Source organism: Carcharhinus amblyrhynchos, chromosome 1 (genome assembly GCF_965287045.1).
Source record: "Carcharhinus amblyrhynchos chromosome 1, sCarAmb.v2.hapA, whole genome shotgun sequence".
In the NCBI taxonomy this organism is placed as follows: Eukaryota; Metazoa; Chordata; class Chondrichthyes; order Carcharhiniformes; family Carcharhinidae; genus Carcharhinus; species Carcharhinus amblyrhynchos.
Genome location: NC_137324.1, coordinates 113,753,275 through 113,773,353, shown reverse-complemented (window position 1 = coordinate 113,773,353; position 20,079 = coordinate 113,753,275). Strand labels below are relative to the sequence as shown.

Sequence of the window (20,079 nt, the reverse complement as noted above, 5' to 3'; positions counted from 1 at the left end):
ATGGGTAATTATTATTGAAAATGCTGTTGGAGTTCTCCCTGGAGCCATTGTTACACAAGTTGCATTCTCCAAAATGAATGCACAGGCAACAGAGCTTCTCAGTAATCAGATCCGAAATGTGGTTAGAACCACGCTAAACCTCCACTATGCACAAACTGACTTTTTGTAGATATCTTTTGCTCTGTATGACATTGCAGACAAGAGATCAGACCATAGAAAAGTAGCATTTAAGTTCACAGCTAAACAAAAGCAAATCTTACATTTCCATTTAAAATGAGATTGGAATTGGGAAGTTATGTGATTATACTAAATACATAATTAGATATAGGTGCAGCACTTCTCAAATCCTGCTTTATAATTTAGCCATAAACTGGATCATAAACCATTGAATATGGTCTTCAAAGAAATTATAATGAAAGTGATACCAGTTTCTACAATACACCAACTAAGACCAAGAATATTTACCCAGGGTATCATTTATTATGGAAAGCAGAACAGCAGAATCATGACATTGATTCATATAATTTAGTATCAGTTTCAACTCTTTAAATTCAGTTAGTACTGAAATTTTAGAATTCAGAAAGACTATTTCAAAAAATATCTGACTGTTGTTTTTGAATTCATCCTTTAATTATGTTCCTTTATCACTGCACTAATTGCTAAGTTCCATAATATGTGAAGACATCTGGTGTTGCACTTGCCAGTCTTCCAGAGGTGCATAAATTTTCTCACTTCAGAAGCTTTTTGAATTATGAAACAGAGGGATTTTGTTTTGTACTTTTATGTTAAGATTATGATGCCAACAGTGGGGAATGTCCATGTCAATTAACTCCTCAGATGATTAATCATCCCTTGAGTTAATCATCCTTCTTTTATCAAAGCTAATAGGTACTCCTTTTTTACAAGTGAGAAGGAGCAGGTCAGTATAATGCAGGAAGTGAATTACTGTGGATGATATCTTCAGCTAGCAGACAGGAATATTGTAAAAGCACTCACACAAAATCTCAAAGATGTAAGTTCTGCCTTGGCCTTCATCTCGTGGTCAGTTTTACATCACTGCAGCCATTTCAATTTGCTTGCTTTATATTTTTGTTCTCGGTATACATACATACTTGTTCCAATTTTCTCTCTATAGTTAATAACAATGCAATTTCATTCCCAAAACTTGCATCCTTCAAACCCATATCTTTCTGAGATTTAATTAACAAATTAAATTAATTTAATTATATGAATAAAATATGCAATGCCATAGTTTCCATCAGAAGCAAACTTACCTTAGTGTTCAACCTGAGTAAATATTTTTGCTGTTCCCTTGATGATAAATGTGAAACAGCAAAAAGTCATGCACTTCATGAAAGTTGCTGCTTCCAACATATGCAACTTGCACAGAGGTTGGACTCTTACCAACAACTGCAATTGAGGTTGTTTATGTAACTGTTCTATTGTATTTTATAGGCCCTTTACAAGGCTGGTGAGAAGAGACTGGGGACAGATGAAGCTAAATTTATAGAAGTCTTGTGCCTAAGGAGCCCTGCTCAGTTACAAATAAGTAAGCCGATTGTTTGAGACCTTTTTTCTATTTCCCTGTAAAATTCGAACAGAAAGAATTAATGTGTTTGTGATTCTTCTGTTAGCATTTGATGAGTACAAAGCAATTACTAACAAAACCATAGAAGACAGCATTAAAAGCGAAATGTCTGGGGATCTGAAGAGCTTGATGTTGACAATGGGTAAGTGGAATGGCGTATTTAATCATTTGAATGTTAGATGGTAGTTTGTTACAGTTCACTCAGGGGGCTCCTGTTGCTGCAGCAACATGCACTTTTAACATATATGTTATAGCCTGGAGCTATGGACAGTGATGGTAAAGGCTCCAATGTTCTCACCATCACATGGCTGACCAAAGATCTATCCCACTCTTACAACCTATCTTTGGTGTGTTTTGGAAGAATTTCCAAGTTGATACTCAATCTGTTTATGAATGCACCTATTTTAAATGTTAAAGGAAGACCAAATCCAAAACAATTGTGATTATGTATTACCCATTCACTTTTCTCTCTGATTTTCTTCACTTCCTATTCCTGTAGATGAAGCTGCCTCATTGAAAGCTTTTCATTGTTAAATCTGCTACATAAATACCAATTGTGGTTGTTGTTACTTGGTTATAACACCTCAAGGAAATGTTTATATTACATTTCTAAGCCTGGATAGTGACTAATGGTGAGGGTTTAAGTGTATGGCTGATCCAATCTAGTATTTATCAAATAGTCTCAGATACTTCAAATGGATTGCTGGATAATGATTAGAGGCTCAAAGGGTCATCTTTTTCATCTTCTCTAAAACCAGAAACATTGCAGACACTGGGTGGGATTCTTTGGCCTCCCCATGACATCTTTCTCACAGCAGGAGGAGACGCACTATTGGCTGGCGGCGGGATTTTCTGGTCCCACCACTGTCAATGAGATTTGCCATTGACTCCACCCCATGCTGCGGAGTTGCATCATTGGCGGGATCAGACAATCCCGCTGGCGTGAACAGTTGGAAAGTTCCAGCCAATACCTTTTGCCAGAGTGGACCCTGGTTGACAAACCTTTATGGTGGTTCAGTGCCACAACAGGTTACACATTTTTTGCATATCCAGAATGGACAGAAAGAGCAAGAATAATTTTCAAAGATGGGACCATACAGGCATCTGCACCAAACTGAAGTCATTAACCCTTTTAAATACAGAAGCACAAAATTAAGCTTACTTATTTCAAATACCAACAAATACAAATATAGATTATTTAAATTTATTGTTGTTTCTTGACAATACCTCTATTAATTCACCTCTCAGTTTTTTTCATTTTCTAGAAGAGTCCCATTCCATTTCCATCTTTCCTGAAGATTATAATCTCTTTTATTTTGTCAGTTCTTTTATTTAGCGGTTAATGTTCTCTTCCTCTGCATCCTGAGTGGTATGACACTACCCGGTGCATTTCTTGCACTGCTGTTGGAGTGAACATCTCTTGTGCTTTTCACAGGTACAGGCAATGCACTTCCACTATGATACAAATCCTTTGAATGGGATTATTGTCAGGTTTGCATCTTTAATTATGGAGTTGTTCTAATAACAGAAGTGAGAACCTGGGATAGATTTATTATTTAGTAGTGCAGAAGCACATGTAAAAGGAAGCTTGGTCCACGTCAGGAGAACCAGTAGTGTGTATTTCTATATCCCACCATAAGAATTCACAGGACTTTTGCTTTATTAGATTTTGGCTATGCTGATTGATGGGGCTAGGTACAAAGGGAAAAATAGATCATAAAACAGGGTTTTGATAATCTCTTAAATAATTGTTTCTGATTACTTTGTTTTAGTTGATTGTTCAAAGTCTGTACCTGCCTACTTTGCTGAAAGAATCCACCAAAGTGTAAAGGTATGTTGGAATTGTTATACTCTCTGTATTTTAAGATTCTCCAAAACTCTGCTGCTTGTATTCAAATTTGCACCAAGTTCAACCATCTCCCCTATGCCTACTGACCTACATTGGCCCTTGATTAAGCAATTTTGATTTTGAAATTTTTATTCATGCTTTTAAATCTATTATTTCATTCCCTCTCTATCACTCCTTTCTTCTCTCTTTCCTACAGCCAGACAAACTCTGAGATACTCCACACCTCTCTAACTCATTTTCCTCCTTTAGGACTTGATTTAAAACCAAACTTCCTGATCAAGCTTTTTGGCCATCTAACTGAATATCTTCTTATGTGACGTGGGGCCCAATTTTAACATTTTGGTTCTAGGTGCTGAATCTGGGAGTTTTTCAGATCTAACTTTTAGACCTGTTCTCCAGTGCCCCCATACGCACTCTGCCTGAAAAAAAATCAGCAATTCTGAATGACACTGCGGAAGCTTGTGGGAGGGATGTATTGCACCTGAAACACTGCAGCTCCGATCAGAGCCTTCAACTGCACATGCGCAGTACAAAACATAGAAGAATGCTTCTCTGCCATATCATTCCCAGGCCTGATAATGCCTCCCCTCTGGCTCTCACAGACATTGCCCCACCCCCATAAATAACTGTCCCCCTTTCACCTAAGCCCTCCACTACCCAGACCGCTCAGGCCCCCTGCCCCTCTTCCCTCCCACTGATCTCAGGCAGAGTGGCAATGGACTCCCCCTGCCCCCCCATCATCGAGTCATCTGACACGCATCCCTTCCCCCACCAGAGAGCTATCTGACCCACTTCCCTCCTCCCTTCCACCAGACAGCCACCTGACCCATCTCCCTCTTTCCCCCCACCCCCCCCCCCCGCCACAACCACGAGCCATCTGACTTGCCTCCCTCACCCCTGATCAGAGAGTCATCTGACCCCACTCCCCCACTGAACTTCCCTCCTCAGAAGCTGGAGCGCCCGAATTGGATTTTGCAGACTATGTCTGTTTCGCGCTGAATCTGGGCGGGTGAATGCTGTGGTAAAGGGGGAAATGCTGATAAGTTTGGGCATTAAAATGCATTTAAATTGCCATTGCGACCATTTGGGGCACAATCCCAATCGTGACCATTTTAGGTGCTTGGTAAAGGGGGAATGGGCATGGAGGCAGTTGTGGATTGCACTACTTGCCTCACGCCTGACTTACCAAGTTTTCGCACCTGAAAACGGGTGCAATTTGATGGTAAAATTGGGCCCTTTGTGTCTAATTTATTTTATAAACATCCTGTGAAGCCCCTGGAGTTGTTCTACTAGGATAATGGTCCTATAAATGTAAGTCATTATTACGGTTGCAAAATGGGTTGAAGAATCCTTTTGTTCACTTAATTTACTCATCACTGCTGCGTTGTTTATTATTTCAGCTTTTTTTAAGTATCCAATATGTTTGCACATGCAGATTACTTAACCAAAACAAAGAAAACAAGTAAAATCTAGAAACTTTGGACCAAATTTCCTATCAACCTTTTAATATCTGCCTCACATTAGTAAAAACATTTGAGAGGGCACTGAACAGGAAAATGTTTTCAAAATTATAAACTAAAAATTAAGTTGTCTGAGAAGGCATAGCAGAAAAGGGGAATTAAACTATCAATTCTCAATGTGAATAAATAAGTAACTTTTTTTTATCCTAACTTGCGCTATTAATTAAAGTTGATTAGTGCCTGACACTCTTACAGAAGTGGCCAGGAGAACTGCCACTGCTACTTGTCCCTCAAGTATAATATTGATACAGTTTGGTTGCTCCTCTGATCTTAGACCCCACTACACTTCTGGATAAACGATTTCAAAGATTCACATCTCTCTGAGTGAAGAGATTTCTCCTCCTCTCAGCCCTACATGATCAATCCCTGAGACTGTGCCCCCATGCTCTAGATTCATCAGCAGGGGAAACAATTACTTAGTGACTAACCTATCAAACCCCTTCAGAATCTTATGAGTTTTCAGACTCAAAATGTTAACACTGTTTCTCTCTCCACAGTTCCTGCCAGACCTGCTGAGTTTTTCCGACAATTTTTGTTTTTTTATTTCAGATTTCCTGCATCTGTAGTATTTTGCTTTTATCCCTTCACAGTCATGTATGTTTCAATGACATCACTGCTCATTCTTCTAAATCTAGTGCTCCTTTGCTATACTGCCTCAAATGTAGATATATCTTCCCTTTGGTAAGACCAAAGTAAATACTCCACATTTCTCCACAGTAAACTCTATCTACCACATTATTGCCACTCACTTAATCTGTCAATATTTCTTTGCAGCCACCTAGCATTTCAAAGTTTATTTATTAGTGTCACAAATAGGCTTACATTAACATTGCAATGAAGTTATTGTGAAAATCCCCTAGTCACCACACTCTGGCACCTATTTGGGGACACTGAAGGAGAATTTAGCATAGCTAATCCACCTAACCAGCACACATTTTGGACAGTGGGAGGAAACCAGAGCACCCAGAGGAAACCCATGCAGACACAGTGAGAACGTACAGACTCTGCAGACAGTGATCCAAGCCGGGAATCAAACCTGGGTCCCTGGCACTGTGAGGCAGCGGTACTAACCACTGTTTCACCGTGCCACCCAAAGGAAAATGCTCGCCCAATGAGGGTCATTGTATCATCAGCAAACTTGGATACATAGTTCTTAGATGAATGTCCTTCATCTAAGACATTAAAGTATACTGCAAATAGCTGAGACCCCAGCACTGACCATTCCGACACACCACGGGGGTGATACTCCTAGCCCATTGTGCTGCTCTAGAGAAATCAGTGGAGACCATTTAGCGCGGGCTCCCCACTGGGTGCCATGGCTTTGCGCGTCTCTGGGGAAAGGATTTCTGCAGTTATCAGCTCTGTGCCAGAAATCGGCGCAGAGCTGATTTAAATATTAAAATCCAGATCTGAATCCCATTAGCAGGCCTGGGGTTGAAATCTCTGGGCCTGTTAGTGTCTCCCCTTCCTGCCAGGAGTGGTTCACTCCAGCAGAATTTACAAAAGCTTCCCACTAATGGGGACCTGGCGGCTTGACTCCGCTGGAGTTAAGGGAGGCCATGGAGGCGGGAATAAGGTGGAGCATTGCCAGCCTGGCCCCCTGTCACTGTAAAAAGTTTGACAACACCAGGTTTAAGTCCAACAGATTTATTTGATAGTAAACTCACAAGCTTTCGGGGTTTGCCCCTTCGCCAGGTGAATGGAGAGTTCTCACTGGAATGGATAGAACTCTCCATTCACCTGGCGAAGGGGCAAACCCCGAAAGCTTGTGAGTTTACTATCAAATAAATCGGTTGGACTTAAACCTGGTGTTGTCAGACTTTTTACTGTGTTTACCCCAGTCCAACGCCGGCATATCCACATCATGACCCCTGGCACTGCCCAAGGAGTAAAGTGACAATGTCCAAGGGGCACCTTGGCACTGGCCACAAGACATGGGAAGTGCCAAGGGGCCAGGGCCAGAGGGGTGGGTCCTATTGGGGGCAGAATCTATAGGGAGGGCAATTGTTGGGAATTGGGGGTGGGTGGGTTCCACTGTGATTCTGCAATAGGATCAGTTTGGAGAGAGAGGGAGGATGGCGATCGGGCTGGTGGGTGGTGGGGGAGGACTGGAGGGCGATTGCAGCTGCCTGTGGGGAGAAGTCAGGACTGCCGGCTGGGGGCTTGGGTTGAGACTGCAAGTGGGGGTGTTGGGACTGCCAGTGAGAGGGACAAGGAGGTTGGGGTGGGGTGGGGATAGGGGAACATCAGGACTGTCCTGGAAAGGTCTGGGAGGCCAGCAATATGGGTTAGCACATAAGAACTTGGAGCAGGAGTAGGCCATTTGGCCCCTTGAGCCTGCTCTCCATTCAAAATGATTTTGACTGATCTTATTGTGGACTCAATCCCACTTACCCACCTGCTCACCATAACCCTTAATTCTTTACTGTTCAAAACTACATCTATCTTTGTCTTAAAAACATTCAACAGTGTAATCTCAACTGCTTCACTGGGCAGGGAATTCCATCAATTCACAACCCTTTGGGTGAAGAAGTTGCTCCTCAACTTAGTCCTAAATCTGCTCCTCCTTATTTTGAGGCTATGTCCCTAGTTCTAGTTTTAGCCGCCAATAGAAACAACCTCCTTGCTTCTATCATCTATTCCCTTCATAATTTCATATGTTTCGATAAGATCCCCTCTCATTCTTCTAAATTCAATGAGTATAGCCCCAGTCCACTCAATCTCTTCTCATAAGCCAACCCTCTCAACTCCAGAATCAACTTAGTGAATCTCCACTGCACCCCCCCCCAGTGCCAGTATATTCTTTCTCAAGTAAAATTTGCGGGGCTGGCCAGCGGTCGAGAGGCTAGTAGTACAGGGGCTACTGTGCATGTGCCAGTCTCCGGTCTGACAGATTGGCGCATGCGCAGTGGTCCACTGAATGCTATGCTGCCAGCCTCTCCAGCAGGAAAAGACCCCACTCCCTAATTTTCAACATGAGTTTTGCTAAGGTGTGGGAGATTCATTTTGAAAATCCCGCAGAAAAAACAAACAGGAGTTACTTTTACACAAATTCGGCACTTAGAATGGTTTTGGGAGAATCACGCGCACCGCCCCCCCCCCCCCCCCCCCCCCCAACTACCAAAACTAGTTACAGCCTATGAACTTTAAAATGTCCATCTTGCCCTCCTTTCTGGAGGATTGACTGGTCCTCTAATCACTCCATGAATGCTGATCTTTCTCATTCACATTTTGAGTAACAGCTAATCAAATACTTTTGGAAATCCAGGTATATGATATCTACTGGCTCTCCTTTGTCTGCTCTATTAGCTACACCTTCAAACTATGCTAAGAATATTAGAGACCAATAATGGGCTTATTATTTTTTAGAATTTGAAAATCCATGTATTTAATAAATTAATTAAGCCATAAGTACACAATTTAAATAAAAAAACAAATTACTGCACAAAAATCAAACATATGAGGAAATCAGCTACTTACGATCTGAACTGAACTCCTTAAATCCACTTCCATTCCACACCATGAAGGTCAAATACTTATCAAAATTGGAAGATTAACTGTTGAATCTCATTACTGCTTTGAAGATTTCTTGGACCTTCTCCTTATTTCCAGCAAGGCTGTCCCTTTAAATCTCCTCAAACTACTCTATGGTCATAAACTCCTCATTCAATACAGATGTCACCACCTTAAGTTAGAACTCTCCCAGTTCTAATATTTCTTAACTCTGAAGTTTTGATCTGAAGTATGTTGCTTTCAAACTTAATATGGAATGCAATTACATTATGATTATTTTTTTTCCCAGAGCACCTTTAACTATGAAATTATGAATTAATCCTGCCTCATTGCACAATATTAGATCTAAAATAGTTTGTCTTTAGTTGGTTCCACAAGTACTGTTCCAGGAAATTCTCATGAAAGCTTTCTACAAACTCATCTTCAATATCAGATCTAAAATAGCTTGTCTTTAGTTGGTTCCACAAGTACTGTTCCAGGAAATTCTCATGAAAGCTTTCTACAAACTCATCTTCAATATCAGATCTAAAATAGCTTGTCTTTAGTTGGTTCCACAAGTACTGTTCCAGGAAATTCTCATGAAAGCTTTCTACAAACTCATCTTCAATATCAGATCTAAAATAGCTTGTCTTTAGTTGGTTCCACAAGTACTGTTCCAGAAAACTCTCATGAAAGCTTTCTACATACTCATCTTCAAGACTACTTTTGCCAACTTGATTTGTTCAATTGATATGAGGATTGAATTCCCTCACTGTTGTTACATTGTCTTTCTTACAAGCTCCAATTTTTTTTGTTTGATGCTCTGTCCAACAGTATAACTACTTCTAGGGCCCTATGAACTTTATTATTCCTAATCTCTGCTCAAATCGATTCTACTTGCTGATCTTTAGAACCAAGATCCTTTCCCGCTATTGGGCTTATTTCATCTTTATTATCAGGATTACCCCTCTCTATTTTCCATTCTGTCTTTTCAAAATGCTATGTACACTGCAATATTTATTTTCCAATCTTAGCCAGCTTGTAGGCATGTCTCTGAGAAGTGGTAATTAGATATAAACCATTTATCTCTATTCATGCCATAGTTCATCCATCCTATTTTGAATGCTTCATGCATTCATGTACCTGTCCCAATCACTTGGCCAAGTGCACTTTCTTCTTCTTTCTTCTTCCCTGTGCAATGTTCATTCTCTGTCCGGAATTATTATTTCATGGTTTTTTTAAACATCCTCGGAATATAAATCTGCAATTGGGCTCCTAAAATTCTTGAATTTATTCCTTGTTCACATCTGAAGTGAATGAGTTTTGTTTTAGCTTAAATAATTTTTGATATTAATGTTGATTAGTTTAATCATATTTCAAGACTCTGACTGTTAGACACATAGAATTAGGTCTGTTATTATTGCATTTTGCTATAAATGTGAGCTGGGAAATTGTTGTTGGATGTGTTATTTTGTGAATGTCAACGTGTACACATGAAATTTTTCTCTCCACAATTGAACAGAGATGTATTTTAAATGGATTACTGACTCCATTTAGTTGGGGAGAGAGGAATGTGACAGCAGACCACTAAGTATCCGTTTGGAAATAGGTCAACAGCAAGTTTTTGTATATAAGTGGCCATTGGAAAATAACGCAATGTATGTGCCCAAGTGCATCATCATTGCAGCCACTGCTGTAGTGTCATATTAATCTTTTCATAATTTTTTTTTGTTGTGTTTATTATATTGAAGCATTGGAATTGTTACTGTGTAATTTTAAAAATCCAAAAACAAAGGGAATAACATTAGCCTTGGGAATCAGAACAGAATGGACAAAAGCAAATCAGCTTTAGATCTCATTAGATTTTCTTTTTGAAAGCTTTCAATAAAAGAAAGGAACAAATATCTTCCAGGGTGTAAAGTACATGCCCAATTTCAAGTGCCCATTTTGCACAAAAACTTAATCAATTTTCAACTCTGCAAAGATGCAGGCAGGTATTCACTAAAGTTTATTTATTAGTGTCATAAATAATCTTTAAGATTAAAGTATCTTTAATCTCCAAGTTTAAAAAACTGGCTTCATACTGTATGAAATTGGAGACCTGAAATGTTGCAAAATGGCTTCCTCCAAAAAATGTTTAACCAATGTAAATACAGCTATAATTCTGATGCTTATCTAAAGACAATGCAACATGAAAACTGCTACAAATATATAAAACAAAAAAGAGCGGCTAAGATAAACATTAATCCTTTAGAGGATGAGAAGGGGGATTTAATAATGGGAAATGAGGAAATGGTTGAGGCATTGAACTGGTATTTTGTGTCAGTCTTCACGGTGGAAGACACAAATAACATGCCAAAAATTGATGATAGGCTATGGCAGGTGAGGACGTGGAAATGATCATTATCATTAAAGAAATAATGTTGGGCAAGCTAATTGAGGGGGGGGGGAGCGAAAGGTCGACAAGTTTCCTGGCCCTGCTGGAATGCATCCCAGGGTACTAAAAGGGATGGTGGGGGAAATAATAAGTGCGTTGGTAGTAATTTACCAAAATTCACTGGACTCTGGAGAGATTCCAGTAGATTGGAAAACAGCAAATGTGACGTTACCATTTAAAAAGGAGGTAGACAAAATGTAGGTAACTATAGGCTGGTTCGCTTAACTTCTGTAGTGGGGTAAATGGTGAATCTATCATCAAGAAAGGAATAACGAGACACCTGGATAGAAGTTGTCCCATTGGGAAGACGCAGTCATGAAAGGCAGTTCATGTTTAACTAATTTAGTAGAATTCTTTGAGGAGATTACAAGTGCTGTGGACAATGGGGAACTGGTGGATGTGGTGCATCTGGATTTCCAGAAGGCATTCAAAAGGTGCTGCACAAAAGGCTGCTGCATAAGATAAAGGTACACAACATTGTGGGTAATATATTAGCATGAATAGAGGATTGGTTAACTAACAGAAAGCAAAGTGTGGGGGTAAATAGGTGTTTTTCTTGTTGGCGATCAATGACTAGTGATGTGCCTCAGGGATCAGTGTTGGGACCACAATTGTTTATAACTTACATAGATGATTTGGAATTGGGGACCAAGTTTTGTGTCAAAGTTCGCAGCTAACACTAAGATGAGTGGTAGACCAAAGTGTGCAGAGGACACTAAAAGTCTGCAGAGGGATATGGATAGTCTAAATGAGTGGGCAAGGGCCTGGCGATGGAGTACAATGTTGGTAAATGTGAGGTCATCCAATTTGATAGTAAAAACAGCAAACTGGACTATTATTTAAATAGTAAAAATTGCAGCATGCTGCTGTGCAGAGGGTGTCCTTGTGCAAGAATCACAAAAAGTTGGTTTGCAGGTGCAACAGGTAATTAAGAAGGCAAATGGAATTTTGTCTTTCATTGTTAGAAAGATGGAGTTTAAAAACAGTGAGTTTATGATACAGCTGTATAAGGCGCTGGTGAGGCCGCACCTGGAGTACTGTGTACAGTTTTGGTCTCCTTACTCGAGAAAGAATATACTAGCACTGGAGGGGGTGCAAAGGAGGTTCACTAGGTTGATTTTGGAGTTGAGACCATTGGCTTATGAGGAGAGACTGAGTATTAGAATTCAGAAGAATGAGGGGAGATCTTAGAGAAACACATAAAATTATGAAGGGAATAGATAAGATAGAAGCAGGGAAGTTGTTTCCATTGGCAGGTGAAACCAGAACTAGGGGGCATAGCCTCAAAATAAGGGGAGCAGATTTAGGATTGAGTTGAGGAGAAACTTCTTCACCCAAAGGTGAATCTTTGTGAATGCACTGCCCAGTGAAGCAGTTGAGGCTACCTCATTGAATGTTTTTAAGGCAAAGAAAGGTATATTTTTGAGCAATAAAGGAACTAAGGGTTATGGTGAGTGGGCAGGTAATTGGAGCTGAGTCCACAAAAAGATCAGCCATGATCTTATTGAATGGCAGACCAGGCTCGAGGGGCCAGGTGGCCTACTCCTGCTCCTAGTTCCTATGTTGTTATCTTTTTTGGAGTAATAAAGACCATATGGATAGATACTGCATCCTGAAATGAGGCCCAGTCCATTTTGTAGGTAGGCCTCATATTCATTCAGCTGGCAAGCAATACATGCAAAAATCAAATGGTTTGGCAGCTGACTCAATGCAAAAAATAGATCAGTGAAAAGGGATGGGAGTATGGTCCATTCTTAGGAAAGGGTGGACTCATTGTGGGATTGACTTAAATAGATTTTGTGGAGCCTAGAGTAGTACCTTGCTCCTCCAGCTCCAGAGAAATAAATGAAAACTTATCTTCTGGATTCACTTCAGCTGGATTATCAATTGTTACTGGGTTGCAGGTGCACTGTGCATGCTGACTTAAGCTAGCACCAACAGTCCTGGATGTGTCATAGGATTCCAGTTTGAACATTGAAATGGCTAAGTCACGGAAGTGCGCTGGCCACCAGGGGTGGACCCAAGGGAAGAAACGAATGCCTGGGCAATTAGTGCAAATGGTGCAAAATCAAACCCCACTATTTTCTAGTACCACATCCTCATTTATACCATTCTGAGTGACTCAAAATCTCGCACATAAAATGTGACTGAACTAATAGACGCCACAATGATATTGAACCAAAAGATGTGCTGATTTTAATATGGTGAATTTACAATTACGAATTCCAGCATTCAGACCAGATCAGTAGTGACCATAAAGGCCATGCATGCAGAAATACCGCATTTCTAACTGACTTACATTCACAAACCAATGCAATCAGTGACACTGATAAAATAAGAGCATGGGATTCCTTTACAGGGTCTTGGCACTGATGAGAATATGCTTTCAAGAATCATGGTCAGCAGGTCAGAAATTGACCTCCTGGATATTCAAGACGAGTATTTGAAACTATATGGCAGATCCTTGTATGCTACTATCAAGGTAGGTCTGTAATCTTTGATGGTAAACATAGCTTTCTTTCAAATGTTTTCCTTCCCAGTTTCTGTCATCAAAGCCTCTTGGTTAACTTCCATGTACTTCAGCAGACACAAACACAAGGGGTCTTTGAATGCACCATGATCAGCAACAAATGAACCAGATAAAACTACCGAATGAATTCATTATGACTTTCAATAATTCTGGGACGCGAATATAAATATGCTAAAATATTGATCCTTTCTGTTCAGATTGTAAATAAGCACTGAATCTCTCACAGCTCACAGTGAGTGCTTTAGATAGCCAACAGCAAACTGCCAGAATTAACTTATTTCAGAGCCAAATGCTGTTTATTATTTTACTGAGAATTACAGTTCCAAATGTAATTTCTTTCAGTTCAGAGTTTGACGATGGATTTGAGTAGGGCTTAAAATCTGACTTCTTTTTAAATGTTTGTGATTAATGGATTTAAAAAAAAACTTTCCAGTGATAAAGATACATTCATATTGAGGCCAATTATATGATCCCATCATAACACCAATGGGATTTAATGCATTTAGCATACAAGCTGGGCAAAAGATGACATTTGCATGCTCTTGTGAAGTTGCTCATTGTGTTAAGAAAATATTGCAGGTGTAAAATGCTTGATGAATAGGGGGCATTGAGTGTGTGGACGTACTAGGCAAGTTGGCAGCTTTCAAAGAGTTGTTATTCACAATTAATACTGAGCTGCACATTGCCAATTTAAAACATTTGTTAATAGGAGGTCAGGATGGCAGCAAGAAGGAAAAAAGAGCAGGACAGATCCTTTTGAGAATACAGCTCTAGAGATGCAAATCAAGGATTGCTGCAAAGGAGGGCTGCCTTTCATGCAACTAAATGTATTCATCAATCACGAATACAGTTTGAAAAGCTACCAGATTTCTTACTTCCATTGAGGAACTACTTAGCTGGAGCACTAGATTAGGTAGAAAAATGTAGACTTCCATAATGGGAAGTACTGAGACAAGACATCAAGAAATAAAGTTCCATCTTTACTAATAGATTTTATAACTGGGATGCAATTCACTTTGTTATAATTCCTATTATGGAATGAAGACAAAAATCTACTTCAATTAGCACTCAAGTACCTCATAGTATTGGGAGAAATAAACAAGAGTTGATATGGGACAATGGTGGGTGGGGGTGGGGTGGATACTATGTTATTTCCCTTACAAACAGGGCATTTGTACAATGAGCAGGCTGCTTAAGAAGGCTCACCTTCTCAACCTTGCCCCTCACCTTAGGTGTGGTGATCTTCAGGTTAAATCACCAGCAGTCAGCTCTCCCTCTCAAAGGGGAGATCAGCCTACAGTCACCTGGGACTATGTCAACTTTACCTTTACTTAAGCGATAGTCGGCTATTAGACTCTACCTTAAAACTCTTCCTGTTTGAAACTGGGATTCAGTCAAAATGTCTTCTGCTGGACCTCAGTGTCCTCTTCCACCAATTCATCAGGAATGCAAGAAATGTGTAAAGTCCTTTTCTTAAAAAAAAAAATTACCTGGTTGCAGGATGAAACTCCTTCTCCTAAAGTTAAATTTGCATCGGACCATATAACTGCTCCAATCGTGTAATATTAGCATTAGCGCGATACAAATAGACTATGTTATTTTTGTTGTTTCCTTTAATTGCTTTGATCTTTTCTTTCAGCTTTATTAAACATTTTCCCCCCTTTTTTCATTCCCTTATATGATTCTTTCAAGTCTCTTAGCTTTCCTCAGTTTCTAGTTCATCTCTTGGAAGAGCAGGAAATTGTTTGTGTGGAAAATTACTGTCAGTATAAAACTCTTCACTCATTTAAACTCTGGTGAAGAAAATCTAATAAGAAGTATTCATCACTTTTCCACCTTCTCTTCCCACCTCCCTGTTATTTCAAATTATGCCTCTTTACAGGAATTCGCTGCACTTAAAAATAGCATTGTAGCTAATCAATGAGTAATTCTACAGGAAATCCTTTGATCCTGTAGAACTGCACGTTGAGGTTTTAATTAGCCACTTCATGCGGAAAGCGGGAATAATGGCAGAACTCTGAAGAAATTGGACAAGGAAAACATGCCCATATTTTACCAGAAAGCATTTTCTTTTTAGAGTTTTCACACTACATAAATAAGGGAAATATTCCTATTGTAAGTTCAGTACAACAAAATCTGTTACTGCTCACATTAACTGAAACAACTCTAAGAATTATTGATCAGTTACGCAGATTCAGAAGAGTATGATGCTAATATTAATTTTCACATCCCTGTTCTGTCATGAGTATCTTGTAACTTACTTGTCTATGATCACATTAAAAAGTTCAAACCATTGATGTCAAATAATTTGGGATAAAACTGAGAATAGAATGTATTTTGCTGTTTTGTTTAATTACAGATTAAAGGATAATGTGTTTGCCATTGATTTCTTGATCATCGGCGATACATTGCTCCATAATGTCCATGGGCAATGTTTTCATAATTGTAAATTTTCAATGTAAACTTCATCATACTTAGATTTAAGCCTAAATCTGTTGAGGTACGCATCAGTGTTGGCTGGTCATTGGAACTTACTCAGGAAATGTGTCGCATTGAGTCTTGAATAGTAACAGCAATGACTGCACTCAGATTGGCCAAAAATAACTAAAATTTGTTTAATAGAATTATTCAGTGATTCTGTTTTTCCAGTGAAGTTCTTCACACAGCAACAGTTCAGATCAGAGAATTTGGTTACGGTGTTCTGTGGTGCTCTTGCTGATTTCCACTCTGGGCTGAATTTATCAGAGGCTTTATTACTCACCCACCCCCTCTTGTTAGAAAGGTTGGCAACAAACCGACCAATTAGGCTGGCATTAATCTGCTTGGTTATCTGCTCTTATAGTCTTGGCAGTGTCAAAATTCAGTTGTGGGCACTATTGTGATTTGTAAGCAGCCACAAAAAGATTGAAGTTGGACTTCAGACCTGGGTAGATCCCAAGCTTTTTGGGCAGGAAGGGATCGGCACTCAGATAGTGGGACAGTGAAAAGGGCAGGTTTTGGGGGACAGGTGGACAGCCACAAAGGGGAATCTGTGGGCTCCCCCTCAAAGGATGGAAAAATCTCCACCACACTCGCCCCCCGCCCCCCGCCCCCCGCCCCCCACCCCCCACCCCCATCCCCATCCCCAGACCACTCCCGCCGTTGCAGTCTGCCTTGTTTAACAACTTTGATGAAAAAACTGATCTTCCACCCTCGCCCTCCTTTTACTGCTCTACACATTATAGCAGTAGAGGCAGATTGAGGTCCTTAAGTGACCAATGAGGAGTACAGTAATTCGAAAGGTGAGCAGCCTAATTGGCATCTTACCCAACCCCCATTCTATGGGGACTGAATTGGGCATGGGTGGGAAGGCAGTAAACTACCCACCCTATCAAGCCCCTCCCCAAAAAAACATACCTGACAGCGGGCTGCAAAATCCAGCTCGAGTGAACCTGTTTGCAAGGACTGGAAGAGATCTGAATTTATTCTTGTGTCTTTATGGTGAAGTTTATTTTACCTGGCATGTAGATTGGATCTGGATTCTATGTTGTGACCATTGAGCCTTCAGACAGTTTTCTTCTTCTTTGATTATGTGTCTGTGCTTTTCTAATTAATGAACAGGGAAAAGGCGAAAATAAGCAATCATATTATGCAAAATTTTCCTTTTGTGTTTCAAGTTTCTCCCCAATTGCATTGCCAATATTTATTTAACCAAATTTCATGCAGCATAATAAACTTTTTGAGACATAGCTGCTAATGTAGCTTAAATTGACAAGAAAGCTATTATTAATAGAGTAATTTTAAATATTGTGTTTCTTGGTGATTGTTATTTCATTTACTGTAATGAATAAAACTGCAGTGAAATCATCTGTGCAAACTTGTAACTTTCATTACCGCAAGCTGATACAGATATGCCTTGATTTCCACAAGCCATGAACTTAATTTAAAGAGCTCTGCACCCCACTTTGCATCACTCCCACACTCGCCACTACGTGATAGAGGGCCGACTCCCCAGGACCAGCTCTTCCTTCTCTTCTTTCAGCACGCATCCAAAATGTTCACTCCAATTCCATTAACTCCTCACAACTCACTGTCGGACTCTACTTTTCCCTCCCCAGCCTGAACTTACTCTCACTCGGCTCATGGAGGCATTTCTTTGAACAATACAAATTGGATTGAGATTTAGGAGGGTAATATACTCTTATAAAAGAAAAACGGTAGAAAAGGAAAGGTTTTCATGTGCAGGGTTTTAGCTTTACACTTAACAATTTTTGGTGAGTATATTTTGACTGTTCCAACATTATAATTTTAAATTTATGCCTGAATGAAATTTTACCATCTGTTTCTGGCTTTAGGATGAAACTTCTGGAGATTACAAGAATACCCTGCTTAAACTCTGTGGAACAGGAAATTAGACAGCCGTTAAACAGATGAACAAATCAGTGGAGCCACTTAGATTTTAATGTAGAGAATAAATAAGTCTATGTACTATTTAATTAGAATGAAATAAATAATAATTAGTTGTCTCGCAATAATCCACAATATTGCATCTAAGTGGCACTATTTTAAAAATGTGATAACAGACAGGTTGGTTCCTGCCTCTGAAACATGCTAAATTAGATCACAGAGAGAAAAACAAAGTTTGAATTTATTTCCAGCTGCAATTCTGCAGACACAAAATGAGTTAATAATCCTGGATTTAGTGTAACCTCTGACTCTTCCATGATAAAGAGTTCCTACTTTAGGATGTATTTAATTGAGGTGTGTAGAAATTGTTGCCCGAAAACCACAGGCAGGATTGTGGATGCCAGTTGTTCTTTGTAGATCAACACAATTTATCAATTACATTATCTGTCATTTAAATGTTTGATTTGATTTCGCTCTCTACAATCTTGTCATTTCACCATCTGTGTGCAATGATTATCCTATTAGTCAATACCATCTCTCCAAATTTTCATTTAATCTCTATGTCAGTAAAGGCTTCATTATAGAATCCAATGTCTTTATCCAAAATCTTTAGCCTCATACTATGAGTTCCCTGATGGCCAGTCAGTATTGGGCTCTGTACTGATGGTCAACAGATATGTAACTATGGTCAGTTGGCTATGAAAAGAATGGTTTTGACAGTGACTAAATTGTTGTTCCACAATCTAAAAGTTAAAAAGCTGTTTGTGTTAATTTTGTCTTAAGACCAGTTATGCGTATAGTCTTTGATAGAATAGAATAACTATACCCATTTCAGTGAGTCTCCTGGCCAGGTGAGAGCCATGAAAAGCAATATACTATTCCAGATGCTATTGTAATATGCTCATGCTAATAAAACGTTGTGGGTTAAGTGCATTGGCCCATGCTAAATTGCCCCTTACTGGATGCATAGGTTCAAGGGATTAGCAGGGTAAATATGTGGGGACAATGGGATAGGACCTAAGTGGGATTGTCGTTGGTGGAGACTCGATGGGCAGAATAGCCTCCTTCTGCACTGTAAGGATTCTATGGGTCCATGATTCTATGATCTATCATATTTTTCCTATATCAAATATGGTAAAGAAATTGATCAGTTGTACACTTGCTGATTGGTATTGGCTACTATGATTATAATAATTCATAGATACTCTTGCATTCATTTTAAAATTAAAACCTCAACAATTAGTCTGCAACAGCGTGTCTTTAGTAAACAGCTAAACTAATTGAACCAGTTTGCTTATTCAGAATGATAGCAATTAGCTATTAATGATTTGCTTTGTTTGGAAATATTTTTACTTCAAAGTTATGCCATCTTTAATTCTGTTCAACAGCATTTTTCACATTATGCTTTGTAATCTCTGTTTAATCTTAATAAAGAACCATTATATAAAAAATACATTTCAAATCAAAGCTCTGTGTATTATTTCCTTATTGTATCTACCTTTTAATTGGAAAAATTCAGTCTATATAGCAGACAATCATTACTTTGCTAACAATGTTGAGACATGAGATGTGTGGCAAAAAAAATCTGTGGTAGGTGTCACTGTTTATCTTAATACCTAAAGACAAATTTTAAAACCATTTAAGGACTGTTAAATTGAGGCCAAAGGAACATGTTGTAAGAACAAGCACAACATAAAATGATGCTGAAGTTGAAACTGTAATCTGCAATTTGTGATTGGAAATGTGAAAACTGACATTCTCCATGTTACATTTAGTGTACACATTGGAAATTACAATGCCAAACATAGTGCATGTTGGCCATTTGATTATAATAATTCATAGATATTATGAATCTGGTGCAGAACATTAGAAGAGGAGCTTTAATACAACATTATGATATTTCTATTCATATACTCAATAATTTCCGTGTGAATATTAAGTCATCATCGGTTGTCCTTTGATTTGAGGATGACATCTACTCAGAGTCATGAGTTTCTACCATGGGTCATTATGCGACTGAACAGGCAGATTCTCAATCATCAGATCTTTGGATACATGAGGCACAATGTCAAACAAGCTGGTGGCAACTGGAGTCCAGGATTTGCTTCCTCTTTTCTTTGCCACTGCTCTGCCTCATCATTAAGACATTGTGACTGAAAGTGTGATGCAGCGTGAAGGATAAGTTGTTGCCATTTTGAAAGATTGGTAGCAAGTTTCTCCCAGTTATTAAGGTTAATGCTGTCACACTTTAAGTGGAGCTTCAGAGTGTCTTTGAAG

At 39.3% G+C, this 20,079-nt stretch overlaps 1 protein-coding gene across 2 annotated transcripts in view; it reads left to right on the top strand.

Moving 5' to 3' along the window:
• The window catches only part of anxa3a (annexin A3a), a 51,101-nt gene extending 31,874 nt beyond the window's left edge, over positions 1 to 19,227 (top strand). For both annotated transcript variants that reach the window (XM_080199035.1, XM_080199043.1), the window contains exons 10-14: positions 1,456 to 1,549; positions 1,635 to 1,730; positions 3,361 to 3,419; positions 13,246 to 13,368; positions 17,751 to 19,227. In XM_080199035.1, coding sequence (XP_080055161.1) covers positions 1,456 to 1,549; positions 1,635 to 1,730; positions 3,361 to 3,419; positions 13,246 to 13,368; positions 17,751 to 17,810 — 432 coding nt within the window. In that variant the 3' untranslated portion in view covers positions 17,811 to 19,227. The remainder of the gene's footprint in view (positions 1 to 1,455; positions 1,550 to 1,634; positions 1,731 to 3,360; positions 3,420 to 13,245; positions 13,369 to 17,750) is intronic.
• Positions 19,228 to 20,079: the final 852 nt, after the last annotated feature.